The following is a 21,236-nucleotide window of genomic DNA, read 5'->3' as shown; positions in this document are numbered from 1 at the left end:
TCTTTTTTTTGCCTCTTTTGCCTCTTTTCTTTCTCTGTTTTTAGTTTTTTGTTTTTTCAACTATGAAAATGTGGCGTTCTAGAATAGGAAATGCGGTTCTCGGGATTTTCAAGTTCGGCGAACTTCTAACTTATTTCTTTTCGATTCTTTCAGGCTTTCTTTTTTTTTCATTTACTTTAAGCAGAAAAAAAATACACATTTTGTCAAGCACTATCAGTATATTTGTAGTTATAGTTAATTCTTGTTTCTTGTTTCTTGGTTCTTGCTTTTTAATTTTTTATCTTTCTTCTTATTTCGTATCACGCCATTGCACTGATTATTGTGGTTAATCTCAACCACCTTCTGTTGTCGATTTCAAAGCAAGATTAGAATCTAGCCTCGCCGTAGTTTAGTGTGATGGATAGACTTTATTCTGCTTCTACTATGACAACGTGTAATTGCGCGCAGAATGGTTAGTAAGCAAGTCATGTGGGTCATAAAAAAATCTAGAGTATAGACACGCTCTCATAGATTATTATTTCTACATACATATATATTTTTTTTCTCGCTCTCTCTCTATTTTCTCTCTCTCTCTCTCTCTATTCTCTCTCTCCCCCGGTTAAAAGTAAATTCTATTGCTTTCGTGATTGCTTTTCTGATTGATTCTAAGCAAATTGCATTGTGTTCCTACACTTTCTCCTTCCATCTCTTTCTCCTTCCATCTCTTTCCCTTCCTTTCATCTTTTACTTTCCCCCCCTTTTTTTTGTTTACTTTTCCTTCTTGGATTATGACAAGTAAACCTTTGTTTCATCAAACGACAAATAGACTATTTCAGTTAAGCAGACAATTATCATCTTCATCTTTAACAATGGCCCCTATCACATCAAACGCTAAACCATTAAAGAATTTCGACTACTTGGTCATTGGAGGAGGATCCGGAGGTGTTGCTAGTGCACGTCGTGCAGCCAAGTACGGAGCCAAGGTGTTACTTATTGAATCAAACTTTAACAAGCTTGGTGGTACTTGTGTCAATGTTGGATGTGTCCCCAAAAAAGTCATGTGGTATGCCTCCGATCTTGCACACAAAAAGGCTGATTTATTCCCATACAAATTGGATAAACAAGAAGAACACGTTAAATATGGAGATTTCAACTGGGGTGAATTCAAGACCAAGAGAGATGCATACGTCACAAGATTAAATGGCATTTATGCCAATAACTTGAAAAAAGAGGGTGTTGATTTTGCATTTGGTTTTGCAAAATTCATCAATTCCAATGCCGACGTTGAAGTTACATTGAGTGGAGATCAACAATTGCCCTTTTTGGATGCCAACAAAGATTACAAGAAGGATGAGAAATTGGTTTTCAGCAGTGACAAGGTATTGATCGCCACCGGAGGTACTGCCATCATTCCACCTAATATCGAAGGTGCAGAATTGGGTATAACTTCAGACGGATTTTTTGAATTGAAACAACAGCCAAAGAAGGTGGCTATTGTTGGTGCTGGGTATATTGGTGTTGAATTTTCTGGTGTGTTTAATGGCTTAGGATCTGAAGTTGATTTTATTATAAGAAGAGACAAAGTCTTGCGTGCATTTGACGAAATCATTCAAGACACCATCACCGATTATTACCTGGACAATTTGGGCATTAACATTATTAAAAACTCGGGTGTGAAGAAAGTAGAGCAAGCTAGCAACGGAAAGAAGAAGATAACATTGGTCAATGACGACACTATTGAAGCTGATGAATTGATCTGGACCGTTGGTAGAAAATCATTGGTTGACATTGGATTGGACTTGGTTGGCGTTAAGGTTAACGGTCACCAACAAATTGAGGCAGATGAGTATCAAGTCACTGCCAACCCCAAGATCTTTTCTCTTGGTGACGTTGTTGGTAAAGTTGAATTGACGCCCGTCGCTATTGCAGCCGGTCGTAAATTATCCAATAGGTTGTTTGGTGGTGAGCAATTCAAAGATGACCATTTGGACTATAACAATATCCCATCTGCTGTGTTTTCACACCCAGAGTGTGGATCGATTGGATTGTCTACCGCACAAGCAATTGAGAAATACGGTAAGGATAACATCAAGGTGTACAACTCCAAGTTCACGGCGATGTACTATGCCATGATGGAAGACCAAAAGGATAAGAGCCCTACAGTTTATAGAATTGTGACTCATGGTCCAGAAGAGAAGATTGTTGGTTTGCATTTGGTTGGAGACAATAGTTCTGAGATTTTGCAAGGCTTTGGTGTTGCCATTAAGATGGGTGCTACAAAGAAAGATTTCGATAGCTGTGTTGCTATCCATCCAACCTCAGCCGAGGAGTTGGTTACCATGACCTAATCTATGTTGGAAGTTTAAAAGATAATAATAGAGGGAGAGGCAATGGAGTAAAGGAAAAAGAGGAAACGGCGCAGACATTTCTTTTGTAATATAAACAAAAGTGGGTATGTTTGTTTATGTGTGTGTGTGTATGTGTATGTGTATGTGTGTGTATGTGTGTGTTATTTTGTTGCTTTATAGATGTATAAACACATTTCTCTAAGTCGATGAATAAACTAGTAGACGCGATTTGACCTATGGTTTATCCTTTTCATTTTCTTTTCTGTTCTTTTTCTTGTTATTTTGTTGAACATTCTGTATTTTCTTTTCTCCTATTATCGTCCGTTTTTTATAATTTTGATCTGACTCATAGCAAGATTGAATGGATTTAGCATTTATTTCTATTATTACATGCTTTAGCAAGTATTATGACGTCAAATTCCTTCTGATAATTTGATACGGTTTTCTCGCATTCTTCTTGATTCGAGATACTAGAATCAGCACTCAAGTTCACTTTTCTCGAGATTTACTCTTTATCTTTTAACTTGATCCAATTAGTTAACAAAAAAAAACAAGAAAAACTCAGGAGTAAATTTGGTTAAGCACACTGTTGCAAAACATTTCGTGTAATCTTAATATTTCTTCCTCTTTGGTGGGGGTCCTCTTATTGGTGGTTTTGGTTTGTCACCAGGTTTCATATGAAACATTGGTGCATTTCTTAATATATCAGGCACGCTTATAAATCGTATCATGCTGCCTCTAATAAATACTTGTTCCATGTGCTTAACAGAGCCGTTTTTCCCATTTGTAATTGTGACATCGTATAAGGATGAGTTCATGTTATCTTCGTTTTCGAGCAATTTACCTCGGTATACATCGCCATTGTTTACTTCGATTGAGACAATATGGCCTTGTGCTTCATTGAGAAGCCGTACTGGAATACCGGCCGACATTTGCTGTGAGTACTATTTGATTAGTTTGAATGTTGGTATAAAGATGAAGTGAAAAGTAGTCAAAGAGTTGGTTGCAAATGCTCTCTTTGCCATGTTTAAAATTTTGGAGTGTATTTGGTGATGTTTTTCCATACTCTCTTTCTTTTCCTCTCTTTTCCTTTTTTTTTTTTTCTGTCTGTTAGTTCTTACTTTTGTTTTTCCTGGTGTATTTGCAAATACTTGTACTATGTCGCACTACCAGTCAGTATGTTTTGCATACCTGTACTCTCGAGTAGCAGTATTATCTTCCAAACAAACAACACTTCAACATCATCACACCACTATTACGAATTGTTTAACTAGCTATATTCAGTAATTGATAACCATAAGATTTCTAAAATATCATGCTCTATGTAACTGATTTTAAAAATTGTTGCAGAATAATGATAATAATAAAGAAAAAAAAAATTAAGAAAACCAAACAGTTAATACTTATCAACATTTTTTATCACGTGACAAGAACTGTACATGTAGAAGTAGATTGAAAGATTTATTTTTGCCAGATGATGTAATAAAAAATACATAACCTTTGCAAGTATGAGCTTCAGTGTCCAATGTAATTCTTGGTTCCATTACGTCAAGATATATGCATGATATTTCCAATGTTTCGTTGCCAAAGTTGAACTATCATGTACATGGTTATATACATGGGCATATTCATCAATATACACGGTTATGTATATAAATTGTTTACGAATATTATAGCTAAAGTGAAAATTGAATCTAGATCATAGACAGATAAAGACAAAAAAAATTCACATTCATTTCACCTATTTGCTTCATAGGCTCGTTGTGTTGTTAATTATTTTAAAGTTGAAACTAACCCTCCCGTTCAGGTAATTGCAAGCGTCTATGTATGTTCTTAGACATTCAAATATATATATATATATACATATATAGGTGTTTATGTGAATGTCCTTTTTTGCAAGACAATGAAAGGTTGAATGCTATCGTCAACATGCCAATGTGCCAATATACCGACCTGCGAGTATCACATTACTTTGAATTTGTATTTTTTTTTGTTTTCTTCCTTTCGTCCTTTTGTTCATTTAATTCGGTAAAACTGGCGACTACATTACGCAATGACTTATCGGAACGATTTCGGAACCCCTTTACAATCACTTTGTAATTTATGAAAATTTTCCGTTTTTTTCCCCAATCTTTCTAAAGCTGTCCTTATAACGCATATGTCTATCCATCTATCTGTTTATATATCTATCTATATATCCATCTATCTATCTATATATCTATCTATTGCTTTAGTTGCCAATTGTCAACTGTAGCTCAAAAAAAAACAAAATTGCATTGTGAAATAAACACCATCACGGAGATATCGGTGTTGCCGCAAAATTTAATTTTTTCAGTTTTTTACTAAAAAATTTTTAAAAAAATAAAAAGATTGACAAACCTCAAGATGAGGAAAATGGGTTTGTAGAATTTGTTAGTTCTTTCAATTTGCAAAGAAGAAAATATTCACAAACATTTACATTTACATTTACATATGCATCGGCTAATGCTGGTTTAGTGACACTCCGATAACGTACTTGTATTTAAGGAATTGAGAACAAAGTTGCAGCTACAAGCAAGAGGTTTGGTTTGTATATTCAATCGAAAGGAAATTGCCGCATTTGTTGTATCACCAGATCGACAGTATTAAATATGGTGTTTTTGTATCAAATAGAGAGAGAGAGAGACGGATTTGTAGAAGAAAACGTCAATACCCGTAAACCCCTCTTGTACTGTTTCTGTAATTTTCCGTTACTACTACGTCATTTTGGTGTTTAGGCCAGAAAAAAAAGACAAAAGCTTTGGTCAATGTATATGATGTAGCAGTATTGATATATCTCTTTACGAAATGGAATTAATGGGGGGGGGGGGGGGGGGGGGCTAAGGGGGGCGGACGGTAAAGGTAGGAGTTAGTTTTTATCTTTTGAATACTGAAATTTGTAGGTGTATGTTTGTGTATAATAATTCACATAGTATGTAGATCGAATAGATAATGTAGCGCAAAGCATATATATATATGTATATAAAGAGACAGAGAGAAAGAGAGAAAACAGTACAAAGTTTTTGTGTGAAGCCTCTGACTTGCATTGTGACAATAAACAATTCTACTCGTCACTGATGTTATTACTAATTAAGGATCTTGTTTGACTATTAACAATACCGACTCAAAAAGGTAAAACAGACTGTATGTCTATGAAACATTTCAAATAGATTTGTGTATATTTTTTGATTATTTTTTATTTATTTTTTATTTATTTTTCAATTTGCACGTTTTTCCCTTTTTCTTCTCCGTGTTTTTAATTCTTATAGTTGATTTTTTATTAATTTTTGAAAATTTGGCACTTTCCTTGCCTTCGCCGTATTACTAATGGTAATGGAAAGTATTCATATCTAATACACTTCTTTTCTTTATCCCATATTTCCCAATCTCGGTTTTCAAATTACATCAAAGTTGTAAAGCTTTCTTTTTTTTTTTCTTTTTTTTTTTGGAGTTGTTTTTTAATCTTTTTTTTTTTTTTAATTTTTTGCATTTGCAAGTGTACCGTCACATCAACAAAGTTTCTTTTAAACCTTTTACATTTCTACTCCTTGGTCACTAAACTATTCACCCTTCCCACCTTCTTACAATCCTTCAACTGAACAATAAAGATTATATCATATTCTGAGAACCAGAACGTGTTGGAACTAAAGAACAAAAAAAAACGCAAAACTTAAAATCGAAAAACAAAAATAAACAAGAAAAAGAAAAAGAAAGACAAGAAACAAATCTAGAGCATATCCACTATTTAAAAAACGGAATTGCCAAATAGACAAAGAGAAGAATAGAAAAAGACAAAACAAGGTTTGCTTGTGGGGAGGAAAAATAAGAAACAAAAGAAGAGACAATAGAGAGAAGAGAGAAGAGAAGAGAGAAAGAGAGAAAGAGAGAAAGAGAGAGAAGAAGAGAGAAAGAGAGAAAGAGAGAGAGAAGCGCACACCAGATCAAACTATTAAAACCATCAAAAGTGTACTTTTGAAAGTTCATAACGCCTACTAAAGCAACAACACAATAAAAGAATACAAAAGTTAGAGGAAGAGGAGGAACGAAAAGGAGGCAAAAGGCAAAAGGCAAAAGGCAAACAGGATAGTAGCACATCTAGCTAGAACGCTAATCAGCCCACCGATTAACCATTACTAAAACTGCACAAACAATTCTTTTTAAAAAACTATACTTTGAAGGTATTTAAAAGATTATTAATCATTAGTATACACAGAGGAAGCCCCAATTATAAAACAGAATCTGTGAGTCCTCATTAACAATTATAACGCTTATTTTACCATTTTTTTTTCCTTTGAAAAAAGAAATTGCTGAATCATTAAGTTGATTTATTTCTGTACATACCTAGCTATCTACCATTGCATCAGCCCATTGGAGATCTTTCGGCAACTCAATAATAACTATAACGATAAAAATAGCAAACAGAACCTTTTGAAACATTGGTAAATCAAAGCGAAACAAGAACCTCAAGTCGTATCTCCACTGATGTCCGACGTGAAGATTGAAGGAACATCAAATATAACCGGCAATAACTCTGACCAAATACCCATGGGAACAACTACGGGAAATACTATCGAAACAGCTTCACCTCATACTAATAACACATCCACCACATCCACCACACCCGCCTCGTCTTCCCAGGGGACTTCCGCAAAGGTCTGTCCAGTAATGAAGCAACCGGCCAAACCAAAAGCAAAAAGACAACGTAATAGAACTCCAAAAAGCTGCATACAATGCTCCAAGAGAAAGATATATTGTTCAAAAGAACGACCAGCATGCAGTAATTGTATCAAATATGCAGTGGGCCACTTGTGCTCATACGCATTACCACCATGGGCCGAGGCTGCAAATAGCTCAAATAAAGAAGGTGAAGCTAAAGTAGTAGGAAATAACTCTAATTCAAGTAATGGAGCCAATTCTGAAACAGCTGCACCAAGAGCATCAATAGGTCAAACTTCACAAACGTCGCAAACAACACCAATGGCACCAATGGCACCAATAGCACCAATAGCACCAGTCAAGATACAACAGACAGAAGAGTACAGACAACTCAAGGCTAACACTGAGAAAATCATCTCATCTCAGCGAAAGGAAATAGATGATTTGAAACGACAGTTATCCGTGGTACAACAATTATCACCAAGAGAAGCCATAACAAAGCAACAATCCTTGCATCAGATTGGACAAGTATCAGTCACTATATTGAACAAGATCAGTCTTTTGGCAAGTACTTATTTGGCCAACAAGATTGAAATCACCAACGACTATGGCATTAATGTTATTACCAACTCAACACTGACTCCCAAATCAGTATACGTTGACATGTATTCATGGATTAATTTGATAAAATTGGATCCACAATTGACAACACTTTGGTATCGAATAACCAACTTGCAAAAGATGTACCATGTGTATAAGATGAATATGCTCAAAAGTGGACAACAAGGGCAACAACTTCAAATACAGCAACTGGAACTGGAACTGCAACTGCAACTGCAACTGCAACTGGAGCTACAGCTGGGACAGCTGACACCTTTGCAACAACCAAATCCAGTACATCCATTACATTCACCGCATCCTCCACAGTCACATCTGCATCTGCTAACATCACCATCCTTGCTAACACCAGTCATGAAGGAGGATTCAGTATTTCAGAAAAAGCAAAGGCTTGCTGGTAACACTAAAAAATCTAATTACAAAATCAATGAAGTCGACTTTACGTATTCCCTCCAGCCGCTGACCTCAAACTTGAGTGACGGCGTTTCGCCTAGAGGAGTTGGAACTCCAGGCTCGGCTGCAAGTGATGACATTCACAAGTGTCCTGTAGTTGAATGCGATTTCAATTTCATGTCCGAAGAACAACCAACATTAACACCAAGCCCATACAAAACAACACCAAAATCGGACCCTTCTCCTCAACCAATTCACAAGAACGAAACGCTCGACAATAGTAACAAGTTTTACAGAATTAAAAAGCCAATTAATTTGCATGGTAAACTACTTACTTTGTGGGAATCTTTGCTCACATTACCTAGAGGAGACACCAAATTGGATATCCAACAAATCCATTTCTTACTTGATTACTACTACAAGAGTAATTTTGAAAGCAAGGCCATATTATCGTTTTATAGATTTGATGTGCAATCAGTATTCAAAAAGTCTTTTAATGATGAAGTTGTTTTTAACTTGCCGCAAGGCGTTGAGGAGGACATAAACTACCAACTCAAGTCCATGGGAGTATATCTCTGCATGCTTGTGTTGATCATTGAAGAAACATTAAATGATCTACGGCTTTCGGTAAAATATGGTACCGATAAGGAGTTATGCTTACAATTTGAGGATGTGTTCCCCAACGAAATTCCTTTACTTGGACTAGGTGTTAAGCAAAATCATTTACTATATATGGTGCAGGATTTTGTCTCTTCTTATGACACAGAAAACAAAAAGAGTTTGTCATATTGTGCTTTGATCTTGAGTTTGCTTAGCCGAGAAATTGATGATTACAAAATGCCCGGTTCAAGCATCTCGGATACAAAAAGTTCATTCACCTCGCTCTTTACTGATTTTCTACATGTATTACTAGATGGTTCGTTAGAGTTATGGAAAGATCCTGAATTGGTGGAACTAAAGTCACAGTATAAGAAACGTAAGAAGGATCTCAAGATTCATTTTTGTCGGTTGTGGGTCAATATTGTAAGATTGAGCAATTTGGTAACGTTAAATTTTGTTCCTTTAATCAAACATTCTGAATATTTGGATAATTTACTCAAACGAATTTTTCAGAAAATTGAACAAGTTGACCTGTTACAATATCATCTAAAATATTTGAGTAGTAAAACAAATGAAGGCGAGCTAATAGTTACACTCCATGTTCACTATTTGATAGCAAGTGTCTCGTGTACATTGTGTCGCGGAATCATGAATTTGGGTTCGAGCAGGTTAACAGTGTACCAATTGGAAAGCTTAATAGAGCAATGTCAAACATGGAAACAGGACCTTGGCGTTGATAGACTAAGTAATGAACTGCGCAAATTTGAGCTTGAGATTATTCTTGAATACTTGCGATATTTCATGACATATATACTAATGCTCCAGGGAGAAGAGAACTCAGATACTGCAATTATGCAAAATATCTCGCCAGATATTTTGACTCGATTGATGCAATTGCTTCAAAGATTAAATAAGATGAGCAACACGGATAATGATGATGATAATCATCATCATCATCACCATCATTATCCTCAATATTATCGTTCACAGTATGTGTATTCAGTCATGACCGAAGCATTGACGAGGCTGATCCATTTTGTAGTTGGACTAATGTTGAGATTTCAGCATAATGGATCCTCATCGCACCAGGAAACTACTAATTTAATATCGCAAACTTGTGAGAGTGTTAAAACTAATGATCTTGGTCTCATTACCTCCACGGCATTCATTAGCAAATTATCAGATGAAGTGGATTGTGCAATAGGTTTTCTTAGCAAGGCATTATTGCATCAAGAAAGGGTTACAAAACTTTCCAAATTGTGGAAATTATATTTGATGTTGATTAAGAATGAAAACTATGCAAGATTGCATGCTGGATTACCTGAGTTTTCTGGCAATAATAGCAATGCCAATGGGATGCAAGCAGTGTGTCCAGTAATTGGCCATGGAAGTGGACATTCAAGCGGAAATGGGGACGAGTCTGGTGGGGTAATAAAAACAAAATTACCCTCAACTAGGCAACTTGGTTCTTCTCTGGTTGAGTCTGCAAGTAGATGTCCAGTTGTTGGTCATGGTGCAGAAAACTCGCCTCTTGGTGCAAGCATGCAAATTCCCTTTTCTTCCCAAAGAGGTGGCGTAGGAAGTGGTGTTGGTAGCGGTGCGGGCATTAATGGTGAGGTGAAGAAGGAGGTTTCAAAATGCCCAATATCGCAGATCACTACACCAACAAATGATGACGAAGTACCATCGGATCCGACAAAGATGTCTAGTTTTGCCGGTCCATCTTTGTCCCTGCAAATGAAAGTTGATCCTTACAGTCCTTCTGGTCTTAATAGTAGTGCACATGCTACCACCAATGGAATCGCTGCAGGCAGTGCTGGAGGTGTGGGAGGAGGTAATAGCAAAAAGAGGAAATGTCCCTTTGATCATTCGGCAATGATGAGACCTAATTTGTATCCCAACCATATTGAATCGAGTATTCGTGGCACAGCCGGCTCCACACTGCTGAGTTCCGTTTCTATAACAAACAATTCAAACTTTAATGAGCACAAGACTTATAGTCCGAGCCCATTGAGCATGTCTTATACAACACCTGCTGCATTCCCACAGCAAGTAACACAACATATCACTCCAGTTCAGCAGAAGCAACAAGCAAATTTGCAACAACAACAACCTCACCCACAACAACAGCAACAACAGCAGCAATTTGTTGCAGCCCCTACAGCTCATGCTTCTACTATTGATAGAAATTCATTCAACAATTTTGTATCTGGGCCTGGCTCGGTTGTTGGTGCTCCAATGACAAATATACCGAGTATGGACTCAGGTTTGGACATGCTCAATCAATTCAATGACTTTGATTTTGATTTTTTAAACAACGAAAATTTGTTTGAACACTTCGGCGGATTAGGCGGTATGGATTTTAGTACTGGAAATGGCGCTGTTGCGAATGCGAGCTTGAATAACGGAAATCTGAATGCTACAAACATGGACGATGGAACTAACTTTGGAAACTCAAGTGGCAATATAGAAGGGTTTTTCCAATAAGAGTGATGCGGCTTAAATTTCATTGCTCACGAAGAAAAAAAGTGCCGATTAGAGTGAGGCTAAATGTGAGAAATATTTACCCAAGATTGTTGTGCAATAATCAATACCAAAGTTTCGGTGTCTGTGTTATTATGTTCTTGTTCTTGTTCCTGTTCCTGTTCCGGTTCTTGTTCTTGTTCATTTTCTTATTTTGTTTAAATTTATTTTATTTTGTTTCTTTTCTTATTTTGTTCTTTTCTTATTTTGTTCTTTTTATAGGTTAGCGTATTATTATTTAATGGGATTGGCTCTATCCTAAGGTGATGGAGCATTTTATTCTACTTTTGTCTAGTTCCATCGCAGCAATTCACATTGGCTACGATCTGCCTTGGATTTTGTATATTCTCTGTTGTTTGGGAATGTGGGGTGAAACGAGCAACGACTCATAAAATAAAAAAAATAAAATAAAAAATAAAAAATAAAAAAAATGGAAGAAAAATATATTTACACATGTATGTAGGAAAAGCAAGGCTAATTATTTTGCATCATTAAGTTGGTGAATTATCTTCTGATAAATTTGCAACACTATAAATTCCACGCTCATTTACAACGGATCTATACTAGCACCATCTTCAACATCACCAAGGAGTCATTTTTACCATCTTTACTATTATTACTATTATTATTGTTGTTGTTGTTGTGACGATACTAATGATGATGATAAACATATTGAATCCTCTTCGACAGAGTGTTGCCAGGCCATTACCATTGGGTTCAAGTCTTCTTTCTCGCCATGCGCTCCACAGGTTCGGGACAATATCAAGACCTACAAAGCTTAACAAATACGCATACTCTACCTCTACAAATACTAATGCAACTTCAACTTCAATCAAAACAACCACTGTAACTGCTTCCAAAAATGTTCCACCAACAGTAGCAAGAGGCAAGGTCAAATCTAACAAAAGACGCTATTACAACTTTTTTCGGTTTGGTATCGCCATTGGCTTAGGTGCAACAGCGTTATACTATACCAATGAAAAATTTCGACACGCTATTTTGACAATCAAAAGAGTCAACGTAGTTACTGTTGCCATGGTTCGTTGTTTTGCCTTGTACAAGGAAGTTTTGGATAGGAAATTTGATACTCCACAAGAGCGACTGCAAGAGCTTTCAAGGACCCACAAGAAAGCAGCCGAAATTACTTTGAAAGCGTTGGAAAAGAATGGTGGTATATATATCAAATTGGGACAACACATAACGGCCTTGACATATCTTCTACCTCGTGAGTGGACTGACACAATGATACCTCTCCAAGATCAGTGTCCCCGCTCCTCGGTTGAAGAGATTGAATCGATGTTTGAAAGCGATTTGGGTGTTTCATTGCTGGATATTTTTAGTGAGTTTGATCCAACGCCGATTGGCGTGGCCAGTTTGGCACAGGTGCATATCGCGAGATTAAAATCCAATGGGCAAAAAGTTGCTGTAAAAGTGCAGCATCCTAGTTTAAAGGAATTTGTCCCTGTTGATGTTGAGATGACCAAGTTGGTATTTGACTTGATGTACAAGGCTTTTCCGGAATACCCTCTAACTTGGCTAGGAGATGAACTACAAAACTCAATATTTGTTGAGTTGGACTTTACAAAGGAGGCAGAAAACGCTCAACGAACAGCAAAGCATTTTAAAGATTACCCTGTGTTGCGAATTCCAAAGATCATTGAAGCAAAGAATAGAATTTTGATTATGGAGTGTGTTAGTGGATCTAGATTGGACAATCTAACATACTTGAAAGAGCACGATATCGATCCATCAAAAGTTAGCGCTTGCTTGTCGCATATCTTTAATGACATGATCTTTACTCCCGATGTAGGATTGCATTGTGATCCTCATGGCGGGAATTTAGCCATTCGAAGTGTGCAACCAACAAAGAACAGTAGAGACAATTTTGAGATTATCTTGTACGACCATGGGCTTTACAGAGATATTCCATTGCAAATGAAACGTGACTATAGTCATTTTTGGCTAGCTGTATTGGACAACAATATTCCCGAAATGAAAAAGTACACCAAAAAACTAGCTGGTATTGATGGAGAACAAAAATTCAAGATTTTTATTAGTGCAATTACTGGAAGATCTCCTGAAGCCATCTTATCTGACAAAAAATTGAAGAAGAAAAGATCCATTGATGAGATAAACGACATCCAGTCGCAGCTCAATGACTCTCAAAGTGGGGTGCTTGAAGATCTCATGGATATTTTGAGCAGTGTTCCAAGAATGATTTTGTTGATCCTCAAGACCAATGATCTCACCCGAAGTTTAGATGAGTGTCTTCACACTGATTTGGGACCCGAGAGAACTTTCCTTATTATGGCCAATTATTGTGCCAAGAGTGTTTATAACGAAGGCATAGACACTATAAACAGTCACTGTAGAGGTTTACACTGGGCGCTCAAGAGAATGGGCAATTGGTTTCAGTATTGTCATCGATTGACCGAGTTGTACTTTTATGATTTTGCTTTGCAACTTCGACAATTGAAATTACGTTACCTCTAGCTTAGACATTGATATGTACATATACATGTACATGTACATGTACATGTATATGAACATATATGTATATGAACATATATGTATTTAGAATCAGACGCAGTATTAAAAGGAAAATGCAGTGTATTGTGATAAATAGTATAGTAGACAAGAGAGGGGGTAGGGGGTGGGGTTGTTGCTACAACTGCATTTATTCTAAACTTTACCCTAATTTTTTTCAATCTTCATTTCATTTCATTTGAATTTTATCTATTTCTTATACATGATCACGTTTAATCTTATCTAGTAGATTATTGATCCTTGGTCCCATTACTGGTTGACCGTATTTTGTCTTTTGTTTCAACTGTTGTTTCTTCAACTCTCTAATTTTCTGTTGTTTTTCTATATGCTGGAGCTTCTCCTGGACTTGTGCAAGTTTTGCTTTCCTCTGTTCTTCTTTCCGCTGCTTGGCAATTGCTGCTCTTTCAGCAAAATTCAATGGTTTTTGTTTTGACGAAATGCTATGTTTTTTATTTTTCGATATCAGTTTCTCAGTGTGTTCTTTGTCACCAACTTCCTCATCGCTCGCTGAGTCATCATGAGAGTCGCCACTTTCATCCTCATCATTTGAACGTTTGTCTGCTTCTAAATTCAACTTTTCATGTTCTTCGAGTCCTTCACTTTTCAATAATTTGAAATAGTTTTTTCTCAACCGAGCTCGATGAGTAAGTGCTCTTTTGATATCAGCTGTCTTTGTTTCTTTTCGATTGGTGAATCTTTTCTTACTATGGTCAGGTCTTGGCATAATGACGTGATGAACAGAAATACAGTGGGTAAGTGAGTGGGGAAGGGTGAGAAGGTTCAAGTATCAAGGAAAATATAGAAGATGTAGGAGATGGAGTGAATTTTAGTTGTATATGTGGCAGATAAGATTACAAAGATAATGCGAAAAGGGATGAGATGAAGGTTGGAAATGGTGACAGAATTTGGAGATGCATGTGTACAATAGATTTATGATTTTTTTTTTCTCCTTTCTCTTTTCCCTTTTTCTCTTTTTCGTTTTCTTTCCAGTTTTGTGTCAAGATAAAATCACACAAGATTTTAGGGGGTAGAAGAACCAACAACGACTTGTTTCTTGTTGTATGTGTGGCACGTGATATATATAATTATATATATATATATATTGGGTTTTGTATATTCCAACTTTTGCTCGTGATAAACCGGAGGAGGGGAGGAGGAGGAGGGGTGTAAAAATTGTATCTACGCGTTTCTAACAAAAAAATAAAAAAATTATAATTAAAATTATAATTAAAAAAAATTAGAAGATTTAAAATTTAAAATTTAAATGTTAGACCCGACACAAAATCTTTGTCAACACTCAGTGATTGAGATCTCATAGAGAACGCACCAGTATTGATAAAGGTTTTCTACAAGATCAACAGACTCATGAACACACAGACCAGGCTTATAGATCACATAGAACTAATATCAAATTGTCAGCATTAGCAACGAGACCAACAACGTATTCGAAAAGCAACACCAACCTTCTTTCACCTCCTTTCACCTCCCTTCTCCCCGCTCCCTCCCCTACACACATTCATACAACCATTCGCTTAATATTTATCAAATATGGCGCCGTCAACTACGATTACCAAGAACTCCTACACTTCACTTGCACAGAACGAGGAACTGAATTTGGATCTCGATCCCAGCGGGTCACTAGGCACAGACTCTACTGTTTTTCCTGAACAATTACATAGGCGATCACATGAAACTGTCCACCCACATTACAAAAATGGTGCTACAGGAAAATATCATGGCCAGGATGCAGGAGACGAGTTTGAGCTCGAAACATTAAACAATTTGGACTACGAAGTAAACATTAACGGCAATAGCAACAGTGATAATGACGAAGATGGTGGCCTCATTCATGATAGCATAACCAACCCATTTGATTCCATTAATGATGGGACATCAAATATGAAAATGGCATTTATGAACATGACCAACTCAATTTTGGGCGCAGGAATTATTGGCCAGCCTTTGGCTTTTAAAAACAGTGGGTTTCTCGGTGGAATCCTTGTGATGATCTTGTTAACAGTATTGATTGATTGGACGCTATGTCTCATTGTGAAAAACCTGATTTTGGCACAACATTCCAAATCGTATCAGGATACGGTCAACTACTGCTTTGGGATGTGGGGAAAGATTGTTTTGCTTGTTGCAATCAGTTCATTTGCATATGGTGGATGCATGGCATTTTGCGTGATTATCGGCGATACTATCCCTCATGTCCTCAAAGCATTCATCCCAGAGCTGATTACCAGTGGATCTATGCTGTGGTTGTTTCAACGAAATACAATAATAGTATTGTTCACCGCATGTATCTCGTACCCATTGAGTTTAAATCGCGATATTTCAAAATTGGCCAAGGCCTCGGCATTTGCCTTATTTGGGATGCTTGTGATTGTTGTGCTTACGGTTGCACGTGCTCCATTTATTTCGCCAACTCTAAGAGGTGCCATTTCTACACATGAATGGTTTTTCAACTACAATATATTTCAGGGCATTTCAGTGATTAGTTTTGCCTTGGTATGTCACCACAATACCATGTTTATCTATAATTCAATGAAGAATGCCAGTTTGGCAAAATTTACCAAATTGACTCACATGTCATGCATGATCAGTATGGTGTTTTGTATGATTATGGGCCTCAACGGGTTCTTAAACTTTGGTAATTTGACAATGGGGAATATCTTGAACAATTTCAAAAGTACCGATAATTGGATCAATGTTGCCAGATTCTGTTTTGGATTAAACATGTTGACCACTTTCCCATTGGAGATCTTTGTTGTTAGAGATGTGATTAAAGATATTTTGTTAACTAGAAAGGCAAGAAGACAAGAAGGAGTCACTAGTGCGTCAGAATTGGAACTCTCTACAAGACAGCATTTCTTCATTACTACAATACTTGTGTTTAGTTCAATGAGTGTTAGTTTATTTACTTGTAATTTGGGAATGATTTTGGAATTGATTGGTGCCACCTCGGCAAGCTTAATGGCATATATAATTCCACCAATGTGTTATTATAGATTATCATGGATGCAAATCGATTGGAAGACATCGACATCACTGGAACGCAAGAGATTCATTTTACACAAGGCTTTGCCCAGTGTAGGATGTATAGTGTTTGGGTTCGCAGTCATGTTTATCTCCTCGGCCATGACTATTCGAGATGCTTTAAAGAATGGAGATGGTAACGGTCATTGCGTCATTGATTAAAAATAAATTAGACTTGTACTTAGATTAATATATGTATAGAACCAGTTCTACTCTTCATCGTCGCTGATAATGGCACGCTTCTTTTTATGATGCACTACTGGAAATGACTCCTCGCCATCAACATCTTCATCTTCATCTTCATCCTCATCAGCATTATCGTCTTCCTCTTTTTCTCCTTTTCCTTCATCTTCTTTTTCTTCTGCATCGTCTATTTTAGCTCGTTTATTGGTCTCTAGTTCAGTGTCGGACGTGTTTGAAGATGCATGGTATACTTCCGCATCACTAGCAAAGTTACCTTGTGAGCTGCCATTATCCAGTACTTGACTCTGTACAGAATCCAAAATAGTAGATACACCATCAAAATCGTCAGCTTCATCCCGCGTCCTTTTGCGCTTCCCCTTCTGATTTTCATTACCGTTGCCATCGTCATCATCATCATCACCATCAGAGATAAACAAGGACACTTCTTTCACAGCGTTGGCAACCGCATCCTGCATGATTGATCCACCTGTTTTTGAGTATTGCTGCCAAACTTTCTTGAACTCTTCGAGTTTTTGCGCATCAGTAATATTACCTGTTTGATTCAATAATTGTCTCAATCTCTCCTCTCGAGCAAAAAACTCGGCATTCTTCTCATCATCTGATTCATCATCGGAATCGTTAATAAACTCGGCTGAACGCAAAGGTTTGGGTTCTTCAAAAAGTAAGTCTCTCGGAACGCGTCTTTTCCGATGTGCCTTGGCAGCAGCAGCAGCATCAGCATCATCATCGTCGTCGTCGCTGTCGCCACCATCACTATTGACTTTAGATGTTTTTGTTGATTTCTTCCTGGAGTTCCTTTTCTTGGCAATTCCTTTCTCCAAAGATGATCTATTCTTATTCCGCGATTGGTAATTAGTTAATTGACTTTCTAATTCGTCCAATCTGTCCAAATCATAGGCATGATTATCTGCTGCCTCGGGGTTAGCCTCAATCTCAAATGCTATTCCATCTTCATCGTCCTCATTGTAGTTGTCATTGTTATTGTCGTTATCCACGGCATCATTATAGTCATTGTCAATCACCTCCTTATTTAAATTTCTGATTGCTCTTGGGTCAACAGCTGTATCTAATTGATACAATTCACCTGTTGACAAGTAATGTTTAAACCTCGTTTCTTCAAATCGGGGAAATAAAATTTCCAAAGGGTTGGGAAACCTCGTTATTGCCAGTTTGAACTTCTTCATAAAATAATAAATAAACTCGTCTACTTTGAGTCTAATCGGCGACCCTTTGGGTAAGTGGTTGCGCAATTTGTATATCAATTGCATAAAGTCTAATCTGAATAATCCATTATAATCTTTTCGTACAACAAACAATTTGTGGAAATATGTAAGACACATCTTGATGTCTTCATGAGTCAAGTCTTCAAATCGAGACATGTATTCAATATATGTTGTAACAACATTTTGATGGAAAAATCGTACTTCAGTTGCTTGAAAATTCAATTTTCTTTCACGAGTTACTTCTCTTAAATTTTCTTGTGCCAACTCTTCATCCGACTCGTAGATTGCAGTACTAAGCTTCGACTCAGTATCTCTATCCAACTCATTAATTCGCTGCTGTTTCTTTTTGTTTCTCCTTCTCTTTGTCTGGACATATAACTGCAAATCTTCTTTGGCAAAAGATTCAAATGATTTTAAAATAATTGTTATAACGCGAATGGATTCGGCAAGAAACCTTGGCGAGTGCTTGTATGCAATTTGAGGGACTTGCACCAAGGTATTGAGAAACTCATTGAATGAAAATAGTTTCCGAATAATACCCTCGGCAAGCTCGCGATCAATCTCATACTGTTCGTCGTCACCAATTGTATCATCATTTGTTGTTCTTGCTCTTTTCTTACCAAAAATGGAGTTTGAAATGTGCAACAATTCTTTAAAACATATCATAGCCACATGCAACGAGTTCCACAACCTTTTTTGATGTGAGTCTCTAAAATACGCCACAATCAAAATAAAGTTTACTTCGCTCAATGCAGCACGTACAACTCCAAAATCAAATGTCTGCAGTCCCGATAAAGTAATTTGTTCTCTTTGATAATTTAAAAACCATGCAATGGTATAGAAATAACTAGCTTGTGTGAGCTCGTCAATTAAGGAGTACTCCAGTTGGCTAGTAAGTTTAGAAGTCATACTCTCAATCAAGTTGTTGAAGCAACCACCGGATAAAAATTCCTCGATAAAATAGCTCAAGATTTGTCGTCCTTGTGCGTTGAGATATATTGGCGAGTTGGTCTTGACAAATTCGTCGGAGTCGTAAGTGAAATGGTTTTTCATTTTCCATGTTTTCGACTTGTCCAATTTATCCATTGTTCCATTGGAATTGATTAATGCCTCTTCTCCCGAAACAACATATGAATTTGCATCTGCCGATCTAATGGAGAGCAAAGTGCCAAACTTACCGTGTCGCGTAGCAATGTGTTGTTTTTGACTTTGTCGCTTTTTGGCTTCAGTATTGAGCAAATCTTGCAACTGAAGGCCAACAGTACTTGATAGTGGTTGTAACGGTGTAGTAGCGCTTATATCTACAGAGGAGGTGGTGTTTGTTGTTGTTGTTGTTGCTGTTGTTGCTGTTGTTGCTGCTGCTGCTGCTGTTTTGGTGTTCATTTTTGTTGTGGATGTTGGTTTGTTTACCAACACATCTTTTGCTTCGAGTCCCTTGATTAACAAGTAGACACTTTCAAGACATATCTCGTTGAACAAGTCTTTTTCAAATTCTGAATTTATTGATCCTGTTATGGTGAGGAGCAACATTAGGACTTTATTTTTTTTGAAAACGCGCAACAAGTTGTTTATGGATATATCATCTGGAGAGACTCCATTTGGTAGATTGGAAGATGGTGTAGCTCTTTTATTGTTGGTCTTTGTTGAGATTGAATCGTTTTCTGGTTCAATGGCTAACAAATTTCTTGTAAAATAGAGGACTAATCGTAAAATTTGGTTATCGCGTGGTTCTCTGTCTATGCGGGTTTTGGCAATAACAGGTAATGCAAGTCTAATTACTGCTTTAAGCACTTGTCCATCGTTGTATGTCAAGATGTGTTTCTTGTGCAAGACTTGAATCTTGCGGACTTGCGCAAAGAGTAATTTTTGGTTTTCAGATAGGTTGGTTCCAAACTCCATGGGCCATGTTAGAAGGACCAATATTTCCAAACACGAAAGCATGATTTTTTCCATTGCTGTTTTATTGCGTACCATTGTATCAGTTTTTTGTTTTTTGTTTTGCATTTGGCTGTCCCATTGACAAAGGATGATTATCAAGTCGTTTTGAACCAATCCACTTTCAGCACAGGCCAAAGCAACTTCATAATTATGTTGTCTTTCATCCACGGCTCTTATCCATCGCTTAATATCTTTTAAGCACGCCAACGCATCGTGACCCAATTTATAGGGTGGTGGAACAATTTCCGAGGTGTGGTCGATACCACCCAATGCTGAAACCAAGACTGCGATGTGTGCTTTCAATAATTTCTGAGCCTGTGTCTCATTCGGCTTTAGTGTTGTTGTCAAAGCCCTTATCTTATCTTCCTCCATCTCTTCTTCTTCCTGTTCTTCCTCTTCTGCTTCTCCTTCTCCTTCTCCGAGTCCTAGTTGTTCTTCTTGATCAAAATCTGCATATTCTTGATTAGACTGTAACAATTTGTGTTCCCTCGCTCGATGATATACATTTTCTTTTCCTCCTCGTTGTTGTTCTTCATCGCTGTAGTCAATAAAATCGTCCAACTCCTCAGCATCACGGTAGTTTTCAATGTCTGTTGCAGACTCTGAGTCACTCATATCCTTGGTTATGGAGGAATGGTTAGTGGATGTAATATATTTTGGTTGTAAAATTAACCAGTTGCGGCTTATATCTTCAAGAAACGCGTTGCAAAAAAAATAGGATTAATTTTTTTTTAAAAAAAAAAAAAAAGAAAGAAAGAGAGAGCGAGCGATGAAAGGAAAGCAACACGTCTTCTAAGGTTAGAAAAAAAATGGAGTATAGCTTGTACTGAAGTATGTGTCTGTGTGTATTTAATGTGGTTTTGGGTCGCGTCACAATATGCGACATAGAGCAGATAGTGTCGTGATTATATGTCGTGAACATGTGACGTAAAAATATCTCGAGTGAGTAAGAACACGGAGGCGGTGGGGAGCGGGGAGGGGAAAAATCAAGAAAAGAAAAGAAAAAAAGAAAAAAAAAAAAATTTTTGGTTAGATACAAAGAGCAGACATTCTCTGTCGTCCTTCCCCTCCCCCCCCAAAAAAAAAACCCAAACCAAAATTAAAAACAGTCACACAAAAATAAGATTCCAAATAGGCGAGAAAAAGTTGG

At 37.0% G+C, this 21,236-nt stretch overlaps 7 protein-coding genes across 7 annotated transcripts; 4 read left to right on the top strand and 3 right to left on the bottom strand. All coding sequences in view use genetic code 12, as the record gives it.

Annotated features, from left to right (window-relative positions):
• Positions 1-848: 848 nt before the first annotated feature.
• On the top strand, positions 849-2,327 carry GLR1 (Glutathione reductase; the record flags this gene model as incomplete). The annotated part of the gene is made up of 1 exon (XM_001524738.2): positions 849-2,327. One exon carries the CDS (start codon positions 849-851, stop codon positions 2,325-2,327), a length of 1,479 nt encoding a protein of 492 aa, XP_001524788.2.
• Positions 2,328-2,938: 611 nt separating this feature from the next.
• Positions 2,939-3,259, bottom strand: SMD3 (small nuclear ribonucleoprotein Sm D3; the record flags this gene model as incomplete). Its single annotated transcript, XM_001524737.2, has 1 exon — positions 2,939-3,259. The coding sequence occupies one exon, from the start codon at positions 3,257-3,259 to the stop codon at positions 2,939-2,941; it is 321 nt and encodes a 106-aa protein (XP_001524787.1).
• Positions 3,260-6,827: 3,568 nt separating this feature from the next.
• Positions 6,828-11,099, top strand: PVL30_004640 (uncharacterized protein; the record flags this gene model as incomplete). The annotated part of the gene is made up of 1 exon (XM_001524736.2): positions 6,828-11,099. The coding sequence occupies one exon, from the start codon at positions 6,828-6,830 to the stop codon at positions 11,097-11,099; it is 4,272 nt and encodes a 1,423-aa protein (XP_001524786.2).
• A 696-nt stretch (positions 11,100-11,795) lies between these two features.
• PVL30_004639 (uncharacterized protein) lies at positions 11,796-13,628 on the top strand (the record flags this gene model as incomplete). Its single annotated transcript, XM_001524735.2, has 1 exon — positions 11,796-13,628. One exon carries the CDS (start codon positions 11,796-11,798, stop codon positions 13,626-13,628), a length of 1,833 nt encoding a protein of 610 aa, XP_001524785.2.
• Positions 13,629-13,878: 250 nt separating this feature from the next.
• On the bottom strand, positions 13,879-14,406 carry FYV7 (rRNA-processing protein fyv7; the record flags this gene model as incomplete). Its single annotated transcript, XM_001524734.2, has 1 exon — positions 13,879-14,406. One exon carries the CDS (start codon positions 14,404-14,406, stop codon positions 13,879-13,881), a length of 528 nt encoding a protein of 175 aa, XP_001524784.2.
• Positions 14,407-15,230: 824 nt separating this feature from the next.
• PVL30_004637 (uncharacterized protein) lies at positions 15,231-16,883 on the top strand (the record flags this gene model as incomplete). The annotated part of the gene is made up of 1 exon (XM_001524733.2): positions 15,231-16,883. The coding sequence occupies one exon, from the start codon at positions 15,231-15,233 to the stop codon at positions 16,881-16,883; it is 1,653 nt and encodes a 550-aa protein (XP_001524783.2).
• Positions 16,884-16,930: 47 nt separating this feature from the next.
• Positions 16,931-20,701, bottom strand: TOF1 (Topoisomerase 1-associated factor 1; the record flags this gene model as incomplete). The annotated part of the gene is made up of 1 exon (XM_001524732.2): positions 16,931-20,701. One exon carries the CDS (start codon positions 20,699-20,701, stop codon positions 16,931-16,933), a length of 3,771 nt encoding a protein of 1,256 aa, XP_001524782.2.
• Positions 20,702-21,236: the final 535 nt, after the last annotated feature.

This window comes from Lodderomyces elongisporus, chromosome 6, assembly GCF_030384665.1.
Source record: "Lodderomyces elongisporus chromosome 6, complete sequence".
NCBI classification, from domain to species: Eukaryota; Fungi; Ascomycota; class Pichiomycetes; order Serinales; family Debaryomycetaceae; genus Lodderomyces; species Lodderomyces elongisporus.
The sequence above is the reverse complement of the archived record's forward strand: the minus strand, read 5'-3'. Positions and strand labels throughout refer to the sequence as shown.